At 37.0% G+C, this 22,099-nt stretch overlaps 1 protein-coding gene across 1 annotated transcript in view; it reads left to right on the forward strand.

Annotated features, from left to right (window-relative positions):
- The first annotated feature begins 2,871 nt into the window (after positions 1-2,871).
- Positions 2,872-22,099, forward strand: part of tusc3 (tumor suppressor candidate 3) — a 532,092-nt gene continuing 512,864 nt past the window's right edge. The window contains exon 1 of the mRNA XM_039750910.1: positions 2,872-3,032. Coding sequence (XP_039606844.1) covers positions 2,928-3,032 — 105 coding nt within the window. The 5' untranslated portion in view covers positions 2,872-2,927. The remainder of the gene's footprint in view (positions 3,033-22,099) is intronic.

Raw genomic sequence — 22,099 nt, forward strand, 5'->3', positions numbered from 1 at the left:
AGACTCAGAGAATTAAACCTGTTTCATCTCAAGCAGAAGGAGTCTCTTTGGGGACCTAATAAATATCAAATTTTTTTTAAGGGTATTGATAAAATGGATTCAGCAAAATACTTTCAACTAAATGCTGAAGTGTGTACTTAAGACATCAGTGGAAATTAAGGGAAGTGTATTTAGGATTGAATTCAGAAAGTATTTCTATACACAAAAGGTTTTGGAAATCTGGAGCAAACTACCAAGTCGTGTACTTGAAGCAGAATCCTTAAAAAACCTTTAATGAAATATCTTGATGAGATGTTGGGACAGCTTTGCTGCTAGCTAAACAGAGAAGCTTTGATGGACTAAAAGGACTCATCCTGTTTTTCAGATTTCTTATATTCTTATGAGAAGTCCTGATTAGAAGAATTTATTTTAGGACTATGTGAAAATTTTATGCAGTAGTGTACTAAACCAAATTGCATGGATGGCTATGCAAAATATTGCCTTAAGACATTTTGTTATTTGTTTATTGTATCAATATGTATTTGTGTATTGCAATTAAGGTCCTTTGAAAGCTGCTTTTTTAAAAAAAAATTTCTCTCATTTTTAGTTTTCTCTAGCTTTTTTATTAATACTTCGGAATTTTTATGAATTGTTAATGTAAGAAATTATGCATAGTTAGCTACAATAATACAAAATGGAAATGGCACTTTTCATTCTTTTAAAATTGCACATTTGTAAAAATTGCATGCACATATGTTAAGTAACAAATAGAATTGCAGTGCACAAATGAAATTAATAAATAAATAAATATGCCAATTAACGTTTAAGACATAATTAAAGCTAAAATATTTAATATCGATAATGAAACATGCACTTTGCAATTTAAAGCATCTGAATTCACCAAGGCGGTACGGTGGTGCAGTGGTAGCGCTGCTGCCTCGCAGTTAAGAGACCCGTGGAGTTTGCATGTTCTCCCCGTGTCTGTGTGGGTTTCCTCCGGGTGCTCCGGTTTCCTCCCACAGTCCAAAGATATGCAGGTTAGGTGAATTGGCGATTCTAAATTGTCCCTAGTGTGTGCTGTGTGTGTGTGCGCCCTGCAGTGGGCTGGTGCCCTGGCCGGGGTTTGTTTCCTGCCTTGAATCCTGCGCTGGCTGGGATTGGCTCCAGCAGACCCCTGTGACCCTGTAGTTAGGATATAATGGGTTGGATAATGGATGGATGAATTCACCAAACTACAAGTTTTTACATTGCAATGCCCTTAATCAGTGTAAACTCTTTTAACTTATTTTCATCATTTTCATGCAATTGCCATTGATGTATGGTTGAAAGGCACATGGTGTTAAGCTCACAGAGAGATTCTCTTTTGTCTATAAGTAGTATTTTTACAATCAACTGAGTTGACTGGAAAGCATATGTAAGGCAGTGCTGCCTTCAGTAAATGCTGGATAAGAAAAAAAATGTGTGTAAACAAGGAGATTAATCACATGTACAGTGATTTACTGATTGGAACAAGATCAGCAGCCACACAAGTCAGCCTGCTCTTGCAAATGACCGTCTTAAAACTTCTAATAATCAGCTAGCTCCAAAGAAAGAGAACAAGTGACAGAGAGAGAGCCTCTTTTGTGGAACTATGTCGATACATGCCAGAACAGCTGTTGCCCCAATTCATAAATAACATTTAAATTTTATATCCTGCATTTTGCAGTTAAAATTGTGTTGTTGTTTTTTTTTCTTAAGGTTGAAAGTGTTTTTGATGATACTTTGCCAGTCAGTTTGACCCTGGTATGCACGTTGGGATGGACAAACCCAGCTGCAATTCACCAACAGAGGTTTTTTCAAACCTGTGAAAAATAGGATCACCATTTACCATTTATTCAGTGCCCATTAAACATAAATCTCATTAATTAAATATGGGAATGTGCCATTCAGTATGACTTGTGTACCCGTGCTGAGCTGGGTAAACTTCAACTGCAATTTAACAAAGGCATCGCTATTTGTACAAAAATGTGAAAATTAAGGCAGTCAAGCTGATGTAGCTCATTTATACCCTTGCAGGTCCACAATGTTAGTTTTCAAATAATGGGTCAATTTTAATGATGCAAATTAATATATGTGTTATTGAATATTTTACATTTCTGTCAACATATAATTTACTGCTTTGCATAAGCTGTGTGAATACGTAGATGGCTGCAGTTAAATAAAGAGTCAGCCAAATAAGTAGCTGCAAATAACTAACTCATGCAAGTAAAGTAACTGCATCATTGTGCTCTTGAAGATCTATTTCTGTACCTAAATAGTTAAGCAGAATTTTAATTTTTAGCATACAATAGTTCACTAATGCAGTGTACCCAATCAAGCGACTCTTAAAAGAAATATAGTTTATTTATATAGCGCCTTTCCCAAGTGTAGTGTTAAATTTTAGCTCCCACAATCTAACATTCATTACAGAACACTAGTCCATTAAATAACAGCTTCTTACAAATATTTTATACGAAAAATACCGACCTGTGTAGAAGTATTTATATATTGTAACGACCTGAGGGTGTGTAATGGAGGAATGGACTTAAGAACTGTGACAACGTTAACAGTAGCGGGGCAGTAAACTAGAAAAATGTGACCTTCTTACACCTGACCAAGGGATTTACAGTATTAATAACACATCATTTATAAGTTGCATAACTACATTTTGCTGTATTTCTCTTTGAGTTTCAGTAGCCACAGTTTATTTTTAAACTGTCTTTTTCTACGCCGATAATAAGTTCTTTGTCGAAACTGATTCTCCTTTTGGGGATTGTAGTTTTACAGCATTCTAAAATAACTACAACCTGGAAAAGGGATTGCAGCTTTGAACTACATTTCCCACAGTTCCATGTGACGTTGCCGTCTTATTGGCAAAGATTGTAACCAATCCGTTTCATGGCCGTTATATACAGTAAGCATCTGTGGACATGGCTTCTAATTACAAAGGGTTGAAGATGCACCTGTTTATTAATTATCCGTTATTTATCTTGATGCTTTTTGCGCATTTCGGAGGAGGTCAGAAGAAAAAAGAGGTAAGATCGTACGACGCCACTGCTATATTTTATATATATACTAAATACTATACATAGCTATGCGTGCAAAAGCAGATAACGGATTCTGTGGTTATGGCTGTTTAACGTTAGCTTTTTATATCGACCTGGATTTTGTAGTCTTATTTTTAGTGATTGTGCGATACTGCTTGCTTTTTAAAGATCAAGAAAAAGGATGACAACGTGAAATCCAGAAAAAATGCTGCATTCCCTTACCTCATTAACCGGTACTCGACGTTTTGCATTTAGATATGATTGCATACATCATTTAACATTTAATACTGCTTATCAAAGTGAAGCATACATTTTCTTTATTACATTTGTTCGAAGTATAAGTTAATTTGGTTCTCATACTACGTTAACAGGACGAGCTGCTCTTCCTCTAGAGCAGCGCTCAGACTGGTCACCGCGCGGGTTGTCCTAAAGAGCCAAGTGAACTCTCCGGGATCCCAGGAGGCAATGTGGTGACATCACTGTTTAGCTCTTATAAGTGTTTTACTTTAATTCTATTCAAATATTTTATAGATATTTTGAGCAGTTACTAAAACTGATTAATTTCATTTTCTGTACTGTATATACTAATATAATTATTGACTTTTACTGCTTGTTCATAAATTATATCAAAATTAATATTAAACAATTGAAGTTGACAGATTCAAATTAATTCTTAGCTAATTAGAAGTATTGCGTTCCATATTATTTGAATCTGAGAAGTTTATTTAAATTAATTTTTGTACATTTACTTTGCTGGATTTTTATTGAAATCTGTAATTTCCATCTTGAACCTTTTTGCCATTACTTTTCTGACATTAAGAATTTTAACACATATTATTTATAGATTAATAAAAGTAACAGTGGTTATTTCCAGAGGTTTTCTGCCCTAGACCTCTTACCTGATGAAGTACATATCTACATTCAGGAGACACTTTCAAGTCATTAAAAACGACTTTTGGCACTCAGAATCATAATACCTAACGTTGAATGTAATTTGTAGGTAAAGTTAATTTAAATAGCTGTTAAATTAATAGTAAAAATAGACGGAAATGCAAACACATTTTGAAGTTTTTCACATTTTGAAATTTTGGCTTAAGGCATATTCTTTACCCTCTTTTTAACAGCCTAAAGCTTAACTTAATAGTTACATGCTGGATGCAAAAGAAAAATCTTCATTATGGTGGGAAGTAGGTTTCTTTGCAAGTGGTTTGAGAATTGTAGCCTTCATTTTTTTTTTGCCAAAATGCTGAAGGCACTGTTGATGTTAGATGTATTAGTAATGAATTATGAACAATATTTTCCATTAAAGTTTGATAATATGGTTTTAATTTTGAGTTGATTTGTTTTTTGCAAATTCGTTTTTGGTTTAAATTATATAGAATTGAATGTATACTTAACTACATGGTGTTTAGTCAGTTTGAAAAAGTTTTAATTATTTTATAGGAAATCAAGATTTTTGATTTATTATTGGATGATTCATAGTGCATTACTGCTTTTGATGTCAAGAAAATAATTAGGTACTGTTTTCAAAACTGATTCGTATTTTCGATATGTGCTTTAACAATATTTTGGAGTAATGGTATGTTGTAATAGCTCAAATGTGAAAGAAGCAGAATGCAGGTGAAGTCGCAAGTTATGCACAGATTGAAGGACTGACGCAGTGACTGCCTCACCTTCTAAAATGCTGTGGGATAATACATAAAGGCATAACATTTTTATAATACCACTTCTGTGACATCATCAGCGGGCTGATCAAAATCATGTTGAAGCATTGCATAAACCAGATGCTAATTACACTTTTTCCAGATAAGGAAAAATATATCACAAAAACTGAATCCTTTGGTCAAAAAAGCGTAGAAAACGTAAACCTACATATATAAAAAATGCTTAATTCTACAATCTATATCTTTGGATATAGGAGTTCATCCATTGCAAGCCATCTTTTTTGTATTTTATTTTTTATATAAAGGAACATCATATCAGTGGCGTAGCAAGGTCTGGTGGCACCCGGTGAGGAGTTTAAACTTGTCACCCCCATGTCCACCAAAATATAAAATGAAATTTATTGAGAAAGCAATTTTTTTACTCAGTTGGTTAAGTAAAGAGGGCATGATGTTAATTATTTTGTAAACAATTTTTTATGAATAAAAAAAAGTAAAATGCCTTTTTATTAATAAGCCAGTTTAATGTACAATGTAAGAAATCTTTTTCATAGTGATAGTACCTAGTGCATAACTTTATTATTATAATACAATTTAATGAAAACTCAATTGTTTACAAGTTTCGTTCTCTAGGCTCTAATCCAACAAACTGTACTTTAACATAATACTTAGAATCTCTTCTTTCTAACTTTTGTTTTGCAAATTTTGAAATTGCATCATCAAAATCGATACCTTCATCTACACTATTTTCAATTGACAAAATGGCTAAGCTAGAAGTCGTGCTTGGTTCATAGTGGATTTGATATAATACTTAATTAGTTTGAGTTTTGAAAAACTCCTCTCACATGATGCAACAGAAACACATAAAGAAAAATCTTAATGCTAAAGTGAGATTGGGAACAGAGTCTAAAAGTTCATATTCAACCACAAACTCTAAGAATCTTAAGGAAGTCCAACCAAGAGACTCTTCTTTTGGAACTTTGGCGGCTTTTAGAAATCTTCTTAGGGGCGGAATTTCTGTAAGGATACCATCTGCAGAAAGCTCATTGTAATTTTCAACCAAACTTTGTACAAACTTGGGAAGTTCAGTTTTCGTGGTTTTGATCAGATTGCTGGGCTCTAAGACTGCAAACCGATCTGATATACATTCCATGCCTTCGCAACATGTATCAATTTCTTGTTGAAACCTATCAATGCACTCTAACATTGACCTTTTCAGTTCTTGGTCCAAAGTCAGCGCTCGTCTGCAGCCTTCTCTCCGGGCATAATTTTCTTCCTCCTGACAGCTCTTCTTTTTACTACAGGAATGCCCATCTCTTCACATGTAACTTTTGCAAATTGCAGTGCTTCCTCAATAAGGTCATTTCCAGTGTCTTTTAAAAAGACCTTTAGACTTCTCATCTTGATAACAGACTTCTCAAAGCTTATTCCAAGAATCTGAAAATACTTTTGAACGTGGTTGACTTCTTTTAAGACATTATTCCACAAACACAAAAAGCACAAAAACTAGAAATCACACATTGCAGGCAACAAAGTTTGAGCTGCTCCTCTGGTTTTGATCATTTCCGAAGCATCACACAGTTCCTCAATGGCATCGACAATCTTCTTAAAGCACTTAAACACAGGCTTAACAGCTTCGTAGTGAGCACTCCATCTTGTTTCTGAAAGTCGCTTAACTGTAACTTCAACATTTGTCAGAATGATCGTCCATCTGTACGTAGAACCTGAGAAAAACACATATAAAATTTCTAAGGTCCCAAAAAAAGTCACACATAATGGAACCGTTGCAAAAGAGTGTACTCCACACAGATTGAGAGAGTGGTTTGTACAGGGTACAAACAATGCTTTAGGATTAAGTTGACAAATCCTCGCTTGAACTCCTGAATGCACTCCAGCCATTGTAGAAGCATTGTCGTATCCTTGTCCTCGGCACATTGTTATATCTAGACCATCCCATTCAATAACCTTTAAAATATCTTCCATTATGTCAATGGCTTTCTTCCCAGTTAGCTGAAAAAAACCTAGAAATTACTCCTTTATTTCAACTTTTTTGTTCTTTATGTGAACGTAACAAATGATTTCACTTATTTGATCTATATGCAAGATGTCGGGTGTGCTGTCAAGGATGATACTAAATATTTAGCATTTTTAATATCAGTCAAAATCTTTTCCTGAACAATTCCACCCAGAAGTAAGATAAACTCATTTTGTGTTGGTGGGAGACAAATGACTTGTTCATATCTTACCCGAATGCGACTGAGTTGACTGTTCTAGCTTGATTAAGTGCTCAATTAGTATAGGATCATATTTTGATAGAAGTTCAATCAGCTGTAGAAAATATCCTTTGTTCTCCGCCAACATATGCTCTCTGTGGCTGCGGAATGGAAGATTTTGTTTAGCCAAAAACATAGTGACGTCTAGGAGTCTTTTTAAAAGATCTCTCCATTTCCTTTTTTCTGTTTCAATAGCTGTCTGGCTAACTTGATCAGTTGTTCTATTGGCAATTAGACTTGTTCTTAAAGTTTTCCATTTTTCAAAACAAGCTTCATGTTGTTCTGAGGTTTCATGGTTGTGAAATTTCGGATTAAGTTTCCACCAAGCTTGAAAACCAGTTACAAATTTAGATGTACTCAAACTTGCATTTGCGCCAAAGAGCCTACAACAAAAACAGTACAAGCTTTGGTTTTTAGTTGAGTATGCCATCCAGGTTCTCAGAATTTTCTCACCATTTGACTGACTGATATAGAACCAATCAGACGTCAACTGTGGGTTAGCACCCTTCGTCTTATCGCCTTGTCTCTTAACTGAAACAAATGGTCTGTCTTTGTTTTGAAACGCTTCACCTCCTCTTTTAATTAAGCCAACTCTTAGATTATCTGGAACAGGGAAAGGCCAATCAGAGATGTCAGAAAACAAAATATTACTATTAGTTTCTTTTTTATCTGCTCCTTCTTCTTCTCCTGCTCCTTCTTCATCTTTGATGTGCTGTCTTCTGATTTATTTTCTTCTTCGTTATGATTATCTCTGAAGTTATCATTTTCTTTGAGCTCTTCAGTTTCTTTGTGAACGTCCTCTCTAATTTGTTCTACACTTTCGTGACTTCTATCAGGTTTTTCGTTAACTCCAACTTCACTCTCAGATTGAGATCATGTTGCAACGTCTTCTTCCACACTTGATGTTGATGTCAAAGGTTTAACAAATTTCAGCATTGAGTAGGCCAGCGACTGGACTTCCAAAACTTTGGCCTTTTGTTTTTTTCTTTGCTGTGTTCCACTTGGACGCTGTCACTTCGTGGTCTAAAACGTTTCGCACCGACTATATTATTATGATGTTCGGGTTAAAAATATCATCTTGTTGCACTGAACGACTTGGGGCGATGATATATTTGTGGCAGGGATGAGACAATGAGTCACAGGACTGGTTGTTTGTTTACTTGAGCACCAGCACAGTTCCAAAGAAACGAGACAGAACACCTCCTCCCACCACGCACCACACAATAATACTAAATCATTACAGCATCACATCATTCACCCACAATTTGCTGCAATTAGGGATTGTTAAAGCCCATGTAAATTATTTGACATGTTATTTTATGTAACAAAAAGGCACATTAATACAAAAACAAACATTTTTTGTCACACCCTCAGAGCTGGTACCCAGTGTGGGCCACACCCACCGCACCCGCCTTCCTATGCCACTGCATCATATTATTCATTAAAAAAGAAAATAAAAAAAAATTGTAGCAGAACTCAAGAGAAGAATGCCATCTTTGGATTAAATAAATGCCTTCACAATCAGAATCCTACCTGTTTTGTTTTTTTTTAAACTAATACAGTCCTCTGTTGGTTCAGCATACTAAGATGGTAGATTTCAGTAATCATAATGGAGTGAGGTTTCCAAAATTGCATCTGGTTTAAGATATTGTGTGAAGTCATGGTAAAATCTCCTCAGTATTTACTGAAACTTACCAGGCATGTTAGATGCAAAATGTAATGATTCTGGTATTGGGCCAGTAGTTTTTAAATTTACTGCAGAATGCTGCCATCTACTATCATATGTTTTTGATTACTGGAAGATGGTAAGATGCAAAAGTGCAACCTGCACTTGATCTCTTATGGGTAATGCCCTTTGAAAATAAACTGGTTGTCCCCACCAAGCTGCTTGGATAAAAATGGCAAGGTGGCCAGCTCCTTTACACTGCTTACCAGAGTGCAGAGCTCTTGGTAATAATAATTCTTTGCATTTATATAGCACTTTTCTCACTACTCAAAGCGCTCAGCAATTGCAGTTTAAAGGCCTTGCTCAAGGGCCCAACAGAGCATAGTCTCTTTTAGCATTTCCGGGATTCAAACCGGCAACCTTCCGATTGCCAGTGCAGATCCCTAGCCTCAGAGCCATCACTCCGCCAACAACACTGGTAGACAACATCACTGTGGCTGCTTTGACCTTAGAAATGATAAACTCTTGCAAAACAAAAATGCAGACATATGCATTTATTATGAACACATACAGTGGACCCTTGACTTACGAACCCAATTTGTTCACGAGGGCTGGTTGTAACTCAAGTTGGTTGTAAGTAAAGACTATTTTTCCCATAAGAAATAATGGAAATACCCATAATGCGCTCCTAACCTCCCACAGCAACACTTACTTAACCTTTTCATAATAAAAAAGGGTTGTATAATTCGCATAATTTACCAAAACACCAATAATTTTTCTAATGTACTAACCAAAAAGTTATAAAATGTGCCTAGCCTACCAGAAACAACAATTTCATACTGTACTCACCATTTAATTTGACATCTTTGGGCTGCAGGAAGGGTGGAGGAGGAGAATGAAACAGAAGGTGGTTATTGTTTAGAAGGAGCCTCCTTATGCAAATCTTTTCTTTGTAAAATTGTCGAGATGATGGATTTCGACATGCTGTACATATTAGCGAGATCGGTCACGAACGCCACTCTCATATTTCCGCACAATTTCCTTCTTCGTTTTGATTGTGATCGCTGTTGCTCAAGTTAATAATGACAGTAGTCGAGAACTCAGCTCAAAGCTGGCTGTGTTGTGAACTGCTGTAATAATACACTCCAAAGATAGATAGATAGATAGATAGATAGATACTTTATTAATCCCAAGGGGAAATTCACATAATCCAGCAGCAGTATACTGATACAAAGAAACAATATTAAATTAAATAGTAAAAAAAAATGAAAAAATGAAAAAAATTAAAATAAAATTAATGTTAGCATTTACTCCCCCGGGTGGAATTGAAGAGTCGCATAGTGTGGGGGAGGAACGATCTCCTCAGTCTGTCAGTGGAGCAAGACAGTGACAAAAGTCTGTCACTGAAGCTACTCCTCTGCCTGGAGATGACACTGTTCAGTGGATGCAGTCAATTATTTATGATTGACAGGAGTTTGCTTAATGCTCGTCGCTCTGCCACAGATGTTAAACTGTCCAACTTTACTCCTACAATAGAGCCTGCCTTCTTAACAAGTTTGTCCAGGCGTGAGGCGTCTTTCATCTTTATGCTGCCACCCCAGCACACCACCGCATAGAAGAGGGCACTCGCCACAACCGTCTGGTAGAACATCTGCAGCATCTTATTGCAGATGTTGAAGGATGCCAACCTTCTCAGAAAGTATAGTCTGCTCTGACCTTTCTTACATAGAGCATCAGTATTGGCAGTCCAATTTGTCATCCAGCTGCACTCCCAGATATTTATAGGTCTGCACCCTCTGCACACAGTCACCTCTGATGATCACAGGGTCCATGAGGGGCCTAGGCCTCCTAAAATCCACCACCAGCTCCTTGGTCTTACTAGTGTTAAGGTTAAAAGAGTGTTAAGCAAGCTGGTGCTGACTCAGCCTGATGACATCATCATGTGCCGCGCCAGCCCGCTAGCTAACATCCCTTAACATTCGCTTTCTTTACCTTCGTTACCTTCTCTTCCTTCCTTAGCAATTATGTGTCTTGCTTGCCATGGTCTTAGTGAATTATATATATAGATAAATCACTGCACTCACCGAAATTACGTCCACAAACACATTTATCTGGGCTCCGACTGACGCTTACGAACGCTCTCGGCTGTTTGCTTACAATCGCACAAGTGGATACACGTGACCGCATTCGGGTCGTAACGCAAGATGTTGGTTGTAAATCAAAACAAACATTTTGGTCGGAAATCAAGTTGTTCGCATGTCGGGCCGGTCATATGTCAAGGGTCGACTCTACTTTCATTTGCTGAGGTGCTATGGAAAGAACATCAATGTAACAGGCATGTGTTTCTGGCCTATCACAGTGTTCAATATGTTGAAAATCTGCATCTGAATTACACAGATGAGAAAAAAGCAAAAGATGTCGTGAGCATGCAAAACTATCTGAGCACCCACTAATGTAGAAGAGAGAATTTTGGGCTTAGTGGGTAGTTGGTTCATCTGTTTCAGTTTAGAAGCGTTTTTCATCTACAGATAGCTATTTTTCCATATTTTTGTCCCCACCCAATTCTTACAGGGATCATAATGTGTAAAGGTGGGACCTTGTAAGTTAAGTGAACATATGATGATTCTGCATACAGTACATGTTTAGCTGAAAAAAAAGAAGTGAATCCCTCGTTCAAGACATATAGTTTATAAAAGAAGTAACAAATAAGATATATAAGGCCTACTGCATAAGTTAATTCCTGTTACATGTATTGTGAAATTGTTATCTACATGTGCTAATCAACAGGCAATATATCACCACTCTCCAGTACCAAAAATAGTAAGTATAACTCCTTATACCAGAAACCTCTGTCTTTCTTACTTGAAAATCTCACAACACATTTGTCAGTACCAGTGCAAGCTAAACTCAAAAAAACACATTTTTATATAAAATCAGAGTGATTTTTATTTTAATTATTTACTATTACTCTAGTTAGATTGACTCTAAAACATAGATTTCTCTTCCTCCCCTACTTTTAATGTGTTTTGTCTTTCTTACCGTTTTAATCTTTTTTGTAAAACATCTTGATCCTTTCCAACATTTTAATTCCACTAAGATTGCTACCGAACAAAAAATAATTGTGTCTTTTACTTTACTCTTTTAAAAAATTATTTATTGATACACGTCTTATTCCTTCATTTGTTTCCTGAATAATGTAATAGATTTGTATTTTGCTGTCATCCATATCAAAAAGGCCCTCTCTGTGAAACTGAAACCTACAATCTTATACAGTGCAGAAATGAACTTTTATCAGTCAGACTAATCAGCCTTTCAAATTAACATAACATCCTGGAGACAGAAAAGGTAAACCATAAAAATGAGAAGTGGTTCCTAATAAACATTCAAAGTTCTTGATGGTAAAGAAGTGGGAAACATCAAATAAGAGAGCAAAGCAGTAGTGCTTGACCCAGCCACTGCTGCAGTGAGTGTGATTGGTCAGATAAGACGCAGTATTTTTAAGTGTCATTAAAACATAAAGTAAGAAAAGCCAAGCTCTTTTGCATCATCTGCTTTGTTGCAATGAAAAAACATTTTTTAATTTGCATAGTTTACCATATATCCATCCTTTGTCAGATCTATATAATCCAGTAAATAACCCAAGATGGTGAAGAGGAGGCCATAGACAGAGCAACTCTCATGTACAGGAAAACTCAAACTGCACCAAATTTTAAGCCACCAGTTAAATTACTGTTTTTTGAATTTTTTTTTAAATGAATTAATTAGTGTGTTGTTTATTTAAATATTTACTGTCTTATAACAAGCTAAGACCAATTATGGTATATACTCCATATATAAATGTATTCTGAATACTGTATGTACACCAAGAAACTGTGCCTTGCAAAAGTATTTAGTTCTTTGACTAATTTTCTGGTTTCACTGAGCAACAAATACCCCCGTAAAGTTTGTTCTTTGTGGTATTTTAATTTCAAACACTGATATTATGTTAGAAAAAAATCTTAAGGTAAAAACTGTAATATGCAGAGCACTTTCTTCTGATTTATTGATTTGTTCAACAAGGCAACTGTTTTGCCTTAGTTGTCTTCTTTTCTTGTAAGCTGACTTCTGCTTATCTTGGTCACTTGTCTTATCTACACCCTGTTCATTTTTCAGTGTACGTGCTTTCAATAAGTCTGTACACCCACACAACTGCATGAAGTAAAACTGACAGTAAAGCAAAGGTATTAAAGATTAATATTTTATGCATTTGGCACTGCCTACTGCCCAGACATAGCCGTTCAAGCTATGAACTCTAAGGAGAATGAGCAACTAGTTTAACAGATGGTAAAGTGTGGACGATAAACGTAGAAATTATGAACATTTAGCAGTGGAATATGGTTCATTTAAATGTGACATAAAAAGCAGTACCCCTTTGAAAAGGAGAAATAAAATAAGCTCAAGTAACATTTGCCTGTGGTCTGATAAAATTCCTAAGTAATATCCATTGTTTTGCCTTCTGCTTTGCTGCTACTAGGGCTAAAACCACGGTCTAGATTGCATGTTATTTTCTAAAGTTGCATTTAATTTAATTTCAGTTATAATTAATGTTTTGGCATTTGTATTATTTTGTTACTGTATGTACGTCAATCAGTAATTTTTCTTTGAAGAATAGGAGTGTGGGTGTGTGGTTCCAGAGATGTACTGGTGCTTCATCCAGGGGTGGTGACTGTGCTAATAGGATGGTCTTCAGCTATCTTGAATTTTCTTTTGGTATAAGGTGATTACAAAAATGGACAACTGATTTATAATAACAGAGTTTCTTTATAAATCAGAATGAACAATCAAATTTTAAACTGAAGTACATGAAGGCCTGTAATTATCATGATATCCGAAGGATGCTACAGTGTACAAAAAAGTTTTGTTTCAAACCTTTTCCTACCTCATTTATGCATTATTGCAAATGCCACAAATAGATACTTTTTTGTAAATAAAAATAAAACACCACAGGTTTAGTACTACATATTTGGAAAAATGTACCATAATTAATGGTTTTATTGTTTTTATTGCTAACTTTTATTAAGACTGTTTGTTGTGTGCCTGTATTCAGTGACTTGCAAGAAGAGTGGCTTCTTACACATTGAAATACCTTCAGCTGGGAAACTTTATTTTTGACTAATGATAATGAATTCTTCAATTGGAAATGTCACAGTTATATGGAGTTATACAGTAGTACTAATCACTTGCTTAATATTACTGCTGTTTAAAATGTGTAACACTTGAAAATGCATGTTCTTCAAAAAGATTGAATAGTCTGACCTTTTTAATATGAAAGTTACCAGCTAATTTCATTAAATAATATCAAAAGGCTTATAGCCTTTTGATATGTGATATTAACTCAGTAGAAGTGCATGCATGAAAATCACTTATACTCATTTACAGGTTTCATCTTGTCTTGTTAGCAGCTAGTGGATGAACCACGAATATGCTTTGAATACCTTTGTTTGGTACTGGAAAATACTACTTATTCTAAATTCTAATAAGGGAGGCATTAATCAATAGTTAATTATATTGCCTAACAAATATTTATCCCCAAATATTAATTATTGGCATCTGCAAAATTATAAACTGCCGTACCACCATATGAAGGATTTATGAAAGCAGAATTACCAATTATAAGTATACCATTAATAAGAAAGAGTATAAGCTACTTCAACATTTACATTTTATGTTCATCACCTTTACATTATATATAGTCCTATTTAGACTGTGGAAGTTACTAGAAGAACATTACAGCATATTTAACAAGTCTAGAGCCAAAATCAGCTAAAACTTAAAGATGAAATTTAATTGATCATTTTCATCATGACTGAGACTATCTTCTGAACCGTAAGCCGCAGCCACCAACCTTAACTGAGTTCACTGATTCTGCGATTTTTTTAATGCCTTGGATGACTCATTGCAGCAAATGTAGTAGACTTACAGAAGTAGCATTTCTACATTAAGACCCAGTGGGGCAGTGGGGCACAGCCCCACCAAAGGTTGTGTAAGATAATAAGCTTCCCTTGGCTATTTTTAAAATATTAATAACAGACCTTAATGTTGTCTTCTTTAGCATTGTTTTCCAATTTTATTTCTTATGCTCAGTTTAATTACTTATTTAGAAAACGTCTTGATTCTTGTAATATGTAAAATTGTCTTTGTTTTGCGTGCTGCACGCTTGTTTCCAGTTTCAGCTGCTGGATCAATTGGCCCTGGCATTGTTCTCTATACCCTTGCGTGTCTGTGTGTGCATGTGCAGCTTGAACCTTCCAGTTGAGCAATGACACTTGAAGGTCATCTTACCTAATAAAGCAGTACTCAACCCAAAAGTGAAGTTACTTACCCATATAGTTTATAGTGTTGGCTGAGAAAAAAATTTAATCTCATGTTTTCATGCTGTGGCAGACGGCCATGAATCTTACTCCACTGGGATGCCTGGAACCAGAAAGGACCAGGAGAGGGGCAATACCTCCCCCTGGACGTAAGAGGGCAGCCCCCAGGATTCCATCAGGACCACAGAGCTGGGAAGCTCAGCCTTGTAGGGGTTTGTGATTGAACCATGGCACTCATCGAACCATGTACGCCCGGAGTGCTTCCGAGTGCAAGGGTAGCACTTCCAGCACACTAGGAAGTGCTGCCGGAAGACCATCACAGAGCACTTGGAGCACATTCGCGGTGGGTTAAAAGGGGCCTTCCTCACTCAGTTCAAGGAGCCGGAGTTGGGAGGGACAAGACGGAGCTTGCGAGAGAGGAGTGGAGGTGGCTGAAGAGAAGGGCAAAGGACTAAGTCCGTGTCTGTCTGTTGCCAGGCTGATCTTTCACAATGCACAATGGAGAGAAAAAAGTTTATGATATGCTGTAATAAAAGCCAATCCTGACCAATACTGCTATAATGGAAAACAATGTGAAAAATGTCTGTGGAATATTCCTTCTTGATCAGTTCAGTTCAGTTTTATTTATTTGTCATATATAGGTTAACACAAGGTCAACATTACAATGAAATGTGTATGACAAGAAAAACAAATCACTCAGCCTAATAACACAAATGACAGTTATTGCACAGATAATGTTTCAAAGAGTACAAATGCATATTCCATAAAGTGCAGATGTATGTTTCAGTCAGTATCCCGAGTGTGTGCAGGTACAGCTTTTGTGTGAGTAGTGCAATGTAGGTGTGATGTAAGTGTATGTGGGTATTCAGGTATTGCTGTTGAGGAGTCGAATGGCCTGGTGGTAAAAACTGTTCTTAAGTCTTGTAGTCCAAGCAGCCAGACTCATGTATCGTCTGCCAGATGGTAACAAGGAGAACAGCTAGCGTGCTGGATGACTGTGGTCCTTTATGATGCTGCTTGTCTTACACAAGCACCGATGGAGGTACAGTAAATTTCTTCAATGGCAGGGAGACTCTTGCCCGTGGTGTGCTCTGCTGCCTTCACCACTCTCTGTAGTGATTTCCAGTTGCTGGCATAGCAGCTCCCATACCAAATGGTAATGCAGCCCGTCAGTAGACTCTCGACCACTTTCCTGTAAAAGTTTGAGGTGATGGTGGCATTCATGCCAAACTTCCTCAGCCTCCTCAGGAAGTGAGCCGCTGGTGAGCTTTCCTGACCACAGTGTCTATGTGAAGGGTCCATGAGAGATCCACAGTGATGTTTACTCCGAGGAACTTTAAGGGATGTTAAGGGACAAGTTGTTATCCAGGCACCAGTTACTCAGTGCCAGCACCTCCTCTCTGTAGCCCATCTCATCATTGTCAGTGATAAGGCCTATGATGGTTGTGTCATCCGCAAACTTGATGATGGTGTTTGTGCCGTGTTTTACAACACAGTCGTGGGTGAACAAGGAAAACAAGAGAGAGCTAAGCACACAGCCCTGTGGCGCTCCTGTGTTTAAAATGAGTGATGAGGACATGTGTTTACCGACACTTACCACCTGAGGCCTGTTTGTGGGGAAAGAGAAAATCCATCTGCAGATGGTCATCCCCAACCCAAGGTCGTCAAGCTTCAAGATGAGTTTTGAGGGGATGATGGTGTTGAATGCCTAGCTGTAATCTATCAACAGCATTCTTGCATATGTAATTCTTCTTTCCAGATGAGTGAGAGCAGTGTTTATTGTTAGCTCAAAGGCATCCTCTGTAGATCTGTTTGCTCTGTAAGCAAATTGGAGAGGATCCAGCATGTCGGGGAGGGAGGAGCAGATGTGACCTTTGACCAATCGCTCAAAGCACTTCATAATGACTGATGTCAGTGCAACCGGCCAATAGTCATTCAGAGTGGAGACCACCGGTTTCTTTGGGACAGGAATGATGATGGATGCCTTGAAGGAAGTGGGGACCACTGACTGCCTCAAAGTGAGATTGAAGATGTTGGTGAACACACCTACTAGCTGGTCAGCACACTCCCGGAGGGCACGGCCCGGGATGCCATCTGGTCCTGGAACTTTGCGAGGGTAGACCTCTTTGGAGGACCTTCTCACGTCAGACGTTTCAAGGATCAGAGTGACAGACTCACTGCCCCCTTGAGGATATAGCACCTGTTCTTTGTTGGCTGCATCAAAATGAGCATAGAAGGTGTTGAGCTCGTCTACAAAAAATGCAGTGGGCTGAACACTGACTGTGTTTTTCTTTTTATAGTCAGTGATGCAGCACAGTCCATTTCACAGGCACTTGGTGTCAGAACTGTCATAGCTTGACTCCACTTTGTCCCTGTAGTCCCATTTGGCCTTCTTGATGTACTTCTGGAGGTCGTATCTGGCTGCTTTGTATGCATCAGAGTCCCCTGAGCCAAAGGCAGAGGTCCGCACCTTGAGCTTAGCCCGAATCTCTCCATTTACCCAGGGTTTCTGGTTAGGATATATGCAAACGGTAGTTTTAGTGACATCGTCAATGCACTTGCTGATATATCCTGTGACAGAGTCTGTGAATTCATTGATGTTGCCATCAGCTGCATCCTCAAACATATGCCAATCAGTTGTTTCAAAGCAGTCCTGTAAGACCCCCTTAGCATCACTGTCCCATTTGTAGATGTCCCTGTTAACCGGTTTTTCCTATTTAAGTCTTTGTTTGTATGCGGGCAGCAGCATTATAGAGCAATGGTCTGCTTTTTCCAAAAGCTTGTCAGGGAATGGGTTTGTAGGAATCCTTGAATGAGGTGTAGTAATGACCCAGTGTCTGATCACCTCTTGTGGGGAGAGAGATGTGCTGATAGTATTTAGGGAGAACTTTCTTCATGTTTGCACTGTTAAAGTCTCCCAACACAATAAATGCTGCTTCTGGGTTAGCATACTCTAGTCCACTAATGAAGTCATAAAGTTCATCCATAGCCGAAGCTTTATCAGCTTGTGGGGGGATGTAAACAACTGAAAGGAAAACTGAACTGAACTCCCTCGGGAGGTAAAAGGGTCTAACTTTAATGGTCAGCAGCTCAAGAACCGGTGAGCAGTGTGTTTTTAAGACACACACATCCATAGCCCACGAAGAGTTAACCATAAAGCACACACCCCCTCCCCTTGACTTGCCTGAGTCCTTTGTTCTGTCTCCCCGATAAACTGTGAACCTGTCTGGTGTGATTGCGTAGTCGGGTACACTGGGCTCCAACCACGTCTCTGTGAACGCCAAAACGCAGCAGTTCGTAAAGTCTTTTTGGTGCTTTATCCGTGCACGCAGCTCATCTAATTTATTGTCCAAAGACTGAACGTTAGCAAGCAGGATGCTGGGCAGAGGATGCTTGTTGTTTCTCTGTCAGGTTCGGCACAGAACTCTGGCGCGTTTCCCCCTCTTTGTTTTCCTTTGGCGTCGCATGAGTAAACAAAAGACTCCAGGCAGTACAGTGTCCGCGATATCAAAAACTGTTGTAAAATCCGAACTGGCTAATAAACATAATTCCAAGAGTGTTTGCCGATCATACTGAAAATGTGATAAAGTTGTATGCACAAAAAGAGTGAGTAGTAAGAAAATAAATAATAACCCTTTGCTGAGATGACTCGGAGCTCTTGTCAGTGCAGCCATCTTACGAATTTTCACCCAATGCTGTGGAAGGCCTTGTTACCTTTAAATAGCCACCAAGGAAGCCTTTGCATGCTCATTGTACTTTGCGTTAATGAAGCCAGCAGTATGATGCTGTCCAGATTTAAAAATAATGGTTCTTAATGGCATTTTGCTTTACTGGATCGCATTGTCCCTTGTAGACCCGTTGCTTGACAAAGCATCATTTCATTCTGAGAAGGCTGTTTGTGCTTTGAGAAATTTCTTAATATGATAAAAAAAAATAAATCTTTGATATGTGGTAAACTACCTAGCAGGACAGAATAAGAAAATATGGATTTAGCCTGGGTTACTGTACATATGCAGCAAGAGTCCTTTTAAAATCAGGAATTCATTGGTATTTCACAAATCTGTTACCATCTATTCATGGTTATTTATTGTATGGAGTCGGTTATGGGTCTCAATGAATAAATGTTCTTTCTGGAACCTTCATTTGGATGGGTCTTTTGGGAACCAAAATGCTTCCCCTATGGCATCGCTCTAAAGAACTACTTTGGTGCCTTTATTTTTAAGAGTGTAGTTTCAAAGAAATGTGGCATATTAGTGTGGAAAGAAGAGGTATGTGAGAAAATGTTTATTTTTTTAATTGTTCTCTGGCATCTCTTTGATCAACAAACACCTGTCGACTTGGTGATCACCACTGCTACTGAAAATGCAGTGTGCAGTTTGGGTCATGCAGTTTGTATAGTCTGAGTAAAATTTCCACGTCATTGGTTACCTCAGTGTCATTTGATTCTTAACTCAAGATGCTGTTATTTCAGTTAAGGCAGGTCATGGTCAATATATTTACTGGGCGTTGGTGGTTGTGTGGCTTTCACTTTACATAGAGTTTAAATCTGTATGATTGTATTTTGTCAGATGATGACAAAATTACAGGATATCAGAGTGACCTGATGACAGTCAAAACAGACTATGAACTAACATCCTATTGTTTGATTGATGTTTTAGTGACATAGAAGTTGTGTGAACCAAGAAAGAGTAAAAGCATGTTTTGCTGGTCATCAGGGAAGGAAGCACAGATAGTATTAAGTTAATATTCATGTTAGAGACATCATCACACATAATACAAAAATCTGCTTTCATTTTCTAAAATATATATAATAAAATATGCCTAAAAACTAAAAACCTAAAATAATGATTATTTCTTCAATTACTCAAAAAAAGAACAACTGTCCTCACTTATAGTAAGTAAAAAGTAAACCTGATGAATGTTACAACATTCAATATAAGAAGGTTTTTAGAATGTAGCTGGATGTTTCAAAAGTTCTACTTGACCTCATAATTAAGGTTTCATATAGTGTTGGAAGTGTAACACTATGCATTTAATCTTTGGAGACAGATTTACTAGAATACAAAAAATATATATTCTTTAAGTTATACACTCATTAAGAAATCCTTTATGGTCAAATTCAGTAAAAACCCTCAAAATAGCATTTAAAATCAACACATTTAAATTCAGACTATTTCCATCAATTTATTTTTATGCTACAGATTTACAAGATGCAAACATGACAAGTAATATTCAATCATACAAATTACCATTCAATATGTACTTTACATACAAATGCACACACCTAAAGAAAAATGTACAATTTACATAGAGAATGCACCTCTGAGTGATACAAATATTACAAAAATGGTAACTTGAAATTATGTGTAGGGTTGATATACTGTAGATGAAGGCTCATTGATAAAATTTAAAAGACTGCTTGCTTGCCTTGCTGGAGGCTTTGCACACAACCTAGAGTGTGTTTCCCAAAAATGATCAGTCTTAGAAAGGAACAAACAAGGTAACAAACAATTTTGATTAAGAACGTAGATGTAGGTAAAGAAGAGCGTGTTTTGTGAGTGTTTTCCGAAGCCCTTCATTATCTTATATTTAACAAATGAGTTTAAAGTACTTATTTGTTGGCTTCTCTCCCATATCCAAATCAGAAAAGCAGAGTGTCGATGATAGGAACATGAATCCCATGTATTTCAGAGGTAAATATATATTGTATTGTCACACCACACTTGTGCAAATGTTAAAAAAAGTAATAAAAAAACAAAATAAAACATGCAAAAAAGCACAACATTAAGAAATAAAAATGTCCACTAATAAGTAAGATTAAATTAACTTATGAGTTAAAAATCTGTTAATGGGCACAAACGTGATGGCTTCCTTGCTAAAAAGAACAATTGTGAACATGGATAGGAAAAGGAAGCAACACTTCACAAAAGTGGAGTTAAAACAACTTATTTAAGAGGTGGCAAAAATTAAGAATTGTTGTATTCTAAGGCTTGTGGAAACCCCCAACAACTTTAACAGTCACTGGTATTGCATCTTTCCCATTCCCACAGTGTGTTTTGCGACAGCTGCATGTGTTTTGTTGTGCAGTGTTATACTTCTCCTCAGTCACGAAATGGTGATTCATATTGGAGTATTTGCAGGTATTCAGGAAGAGGAAACCTACTACTGTATACTGTCTCCCATTAACCTGACACACTTCAGAAGTGGATCATATATAAGTACTGTATCATGTGTATTCCCAGGCCACTTGGCCACAATTCCATTAAAAAGCTCCTGATTGTAAGTTGCATATCACCTGGACATTTAGCACCCAGAACCCTTTTCGACAAGTATGGATGGGATTCAAGATCCATTCAGTGACTTGGAAACTTTCTTGTATTCAATCCCTAACTAATTCTTTTCAATCACATGTGTATAGAGATGCTTGGAGTGTTTTTTTGTCTTTATTATGTAGGTTAGAACACAATACTAACACAATAAGCTGGACCTTCCAGATAAGGTACATTTATACTAGTCAGTTGAAACCACTTGACTACAGACAAGTCACCTCTATTGAACTAATTATGTTACTTCTAAAACCAACTGGCTGCACCAGCGTGACTTAGATGTGCCATAGCAAGGGGTGTGGCATACTTATGCAATCATTTATTTTGTGTTTTTTATTTGTTATTAATTTAATTCACTGTGAAGATATCTGTTTTCACTTTGACATGTAAGAGTCTTTTTTTCTTTTAATCGGGATCAAAAACAGCCAAATTAAATTCTCTGTTTTTCAATGTATTCTAAAAATAAGAAAATTTCCAAGGGGCTTGATACTTTTTATAGGTGCTGTATCTTATTACAGTTGTGGAAGGTGGTACAGCATACTCATGGAGTAGATAACAAAGTTCTAATTTTGTCTTGGGACAGAAAATGGACAAATTAGCCAGCAACAGAAACAAATGTCTTGAGAAGGATATGACAGAGGAAAAATATTTTTGAGAGTCTGAAAAAATTTTTATGTATGTTATTTAAACATTAAATAATTAATGTTTTATTATTACTATGCTTTGTAGTAATTAAAATGATATACAATGAAGGATAAGAAAAATGATATATTATTAAG

This window comes from Polypterus senegalus, chromosome 4 (genome assembly GCF_016835505.1).
Source record: "Polypterus senegalus isolate Bchr_013 chromosome 4, ASM1683550v1, whole genome shotgun sequence".
Classification (NCBI taxonomy): domain Eukaryota; kingdom Metazoa; phylum Chordata; class Cladistia; order Polypteriformes; family Polypteridae; genus Polypterus; species Polypterus senegalus.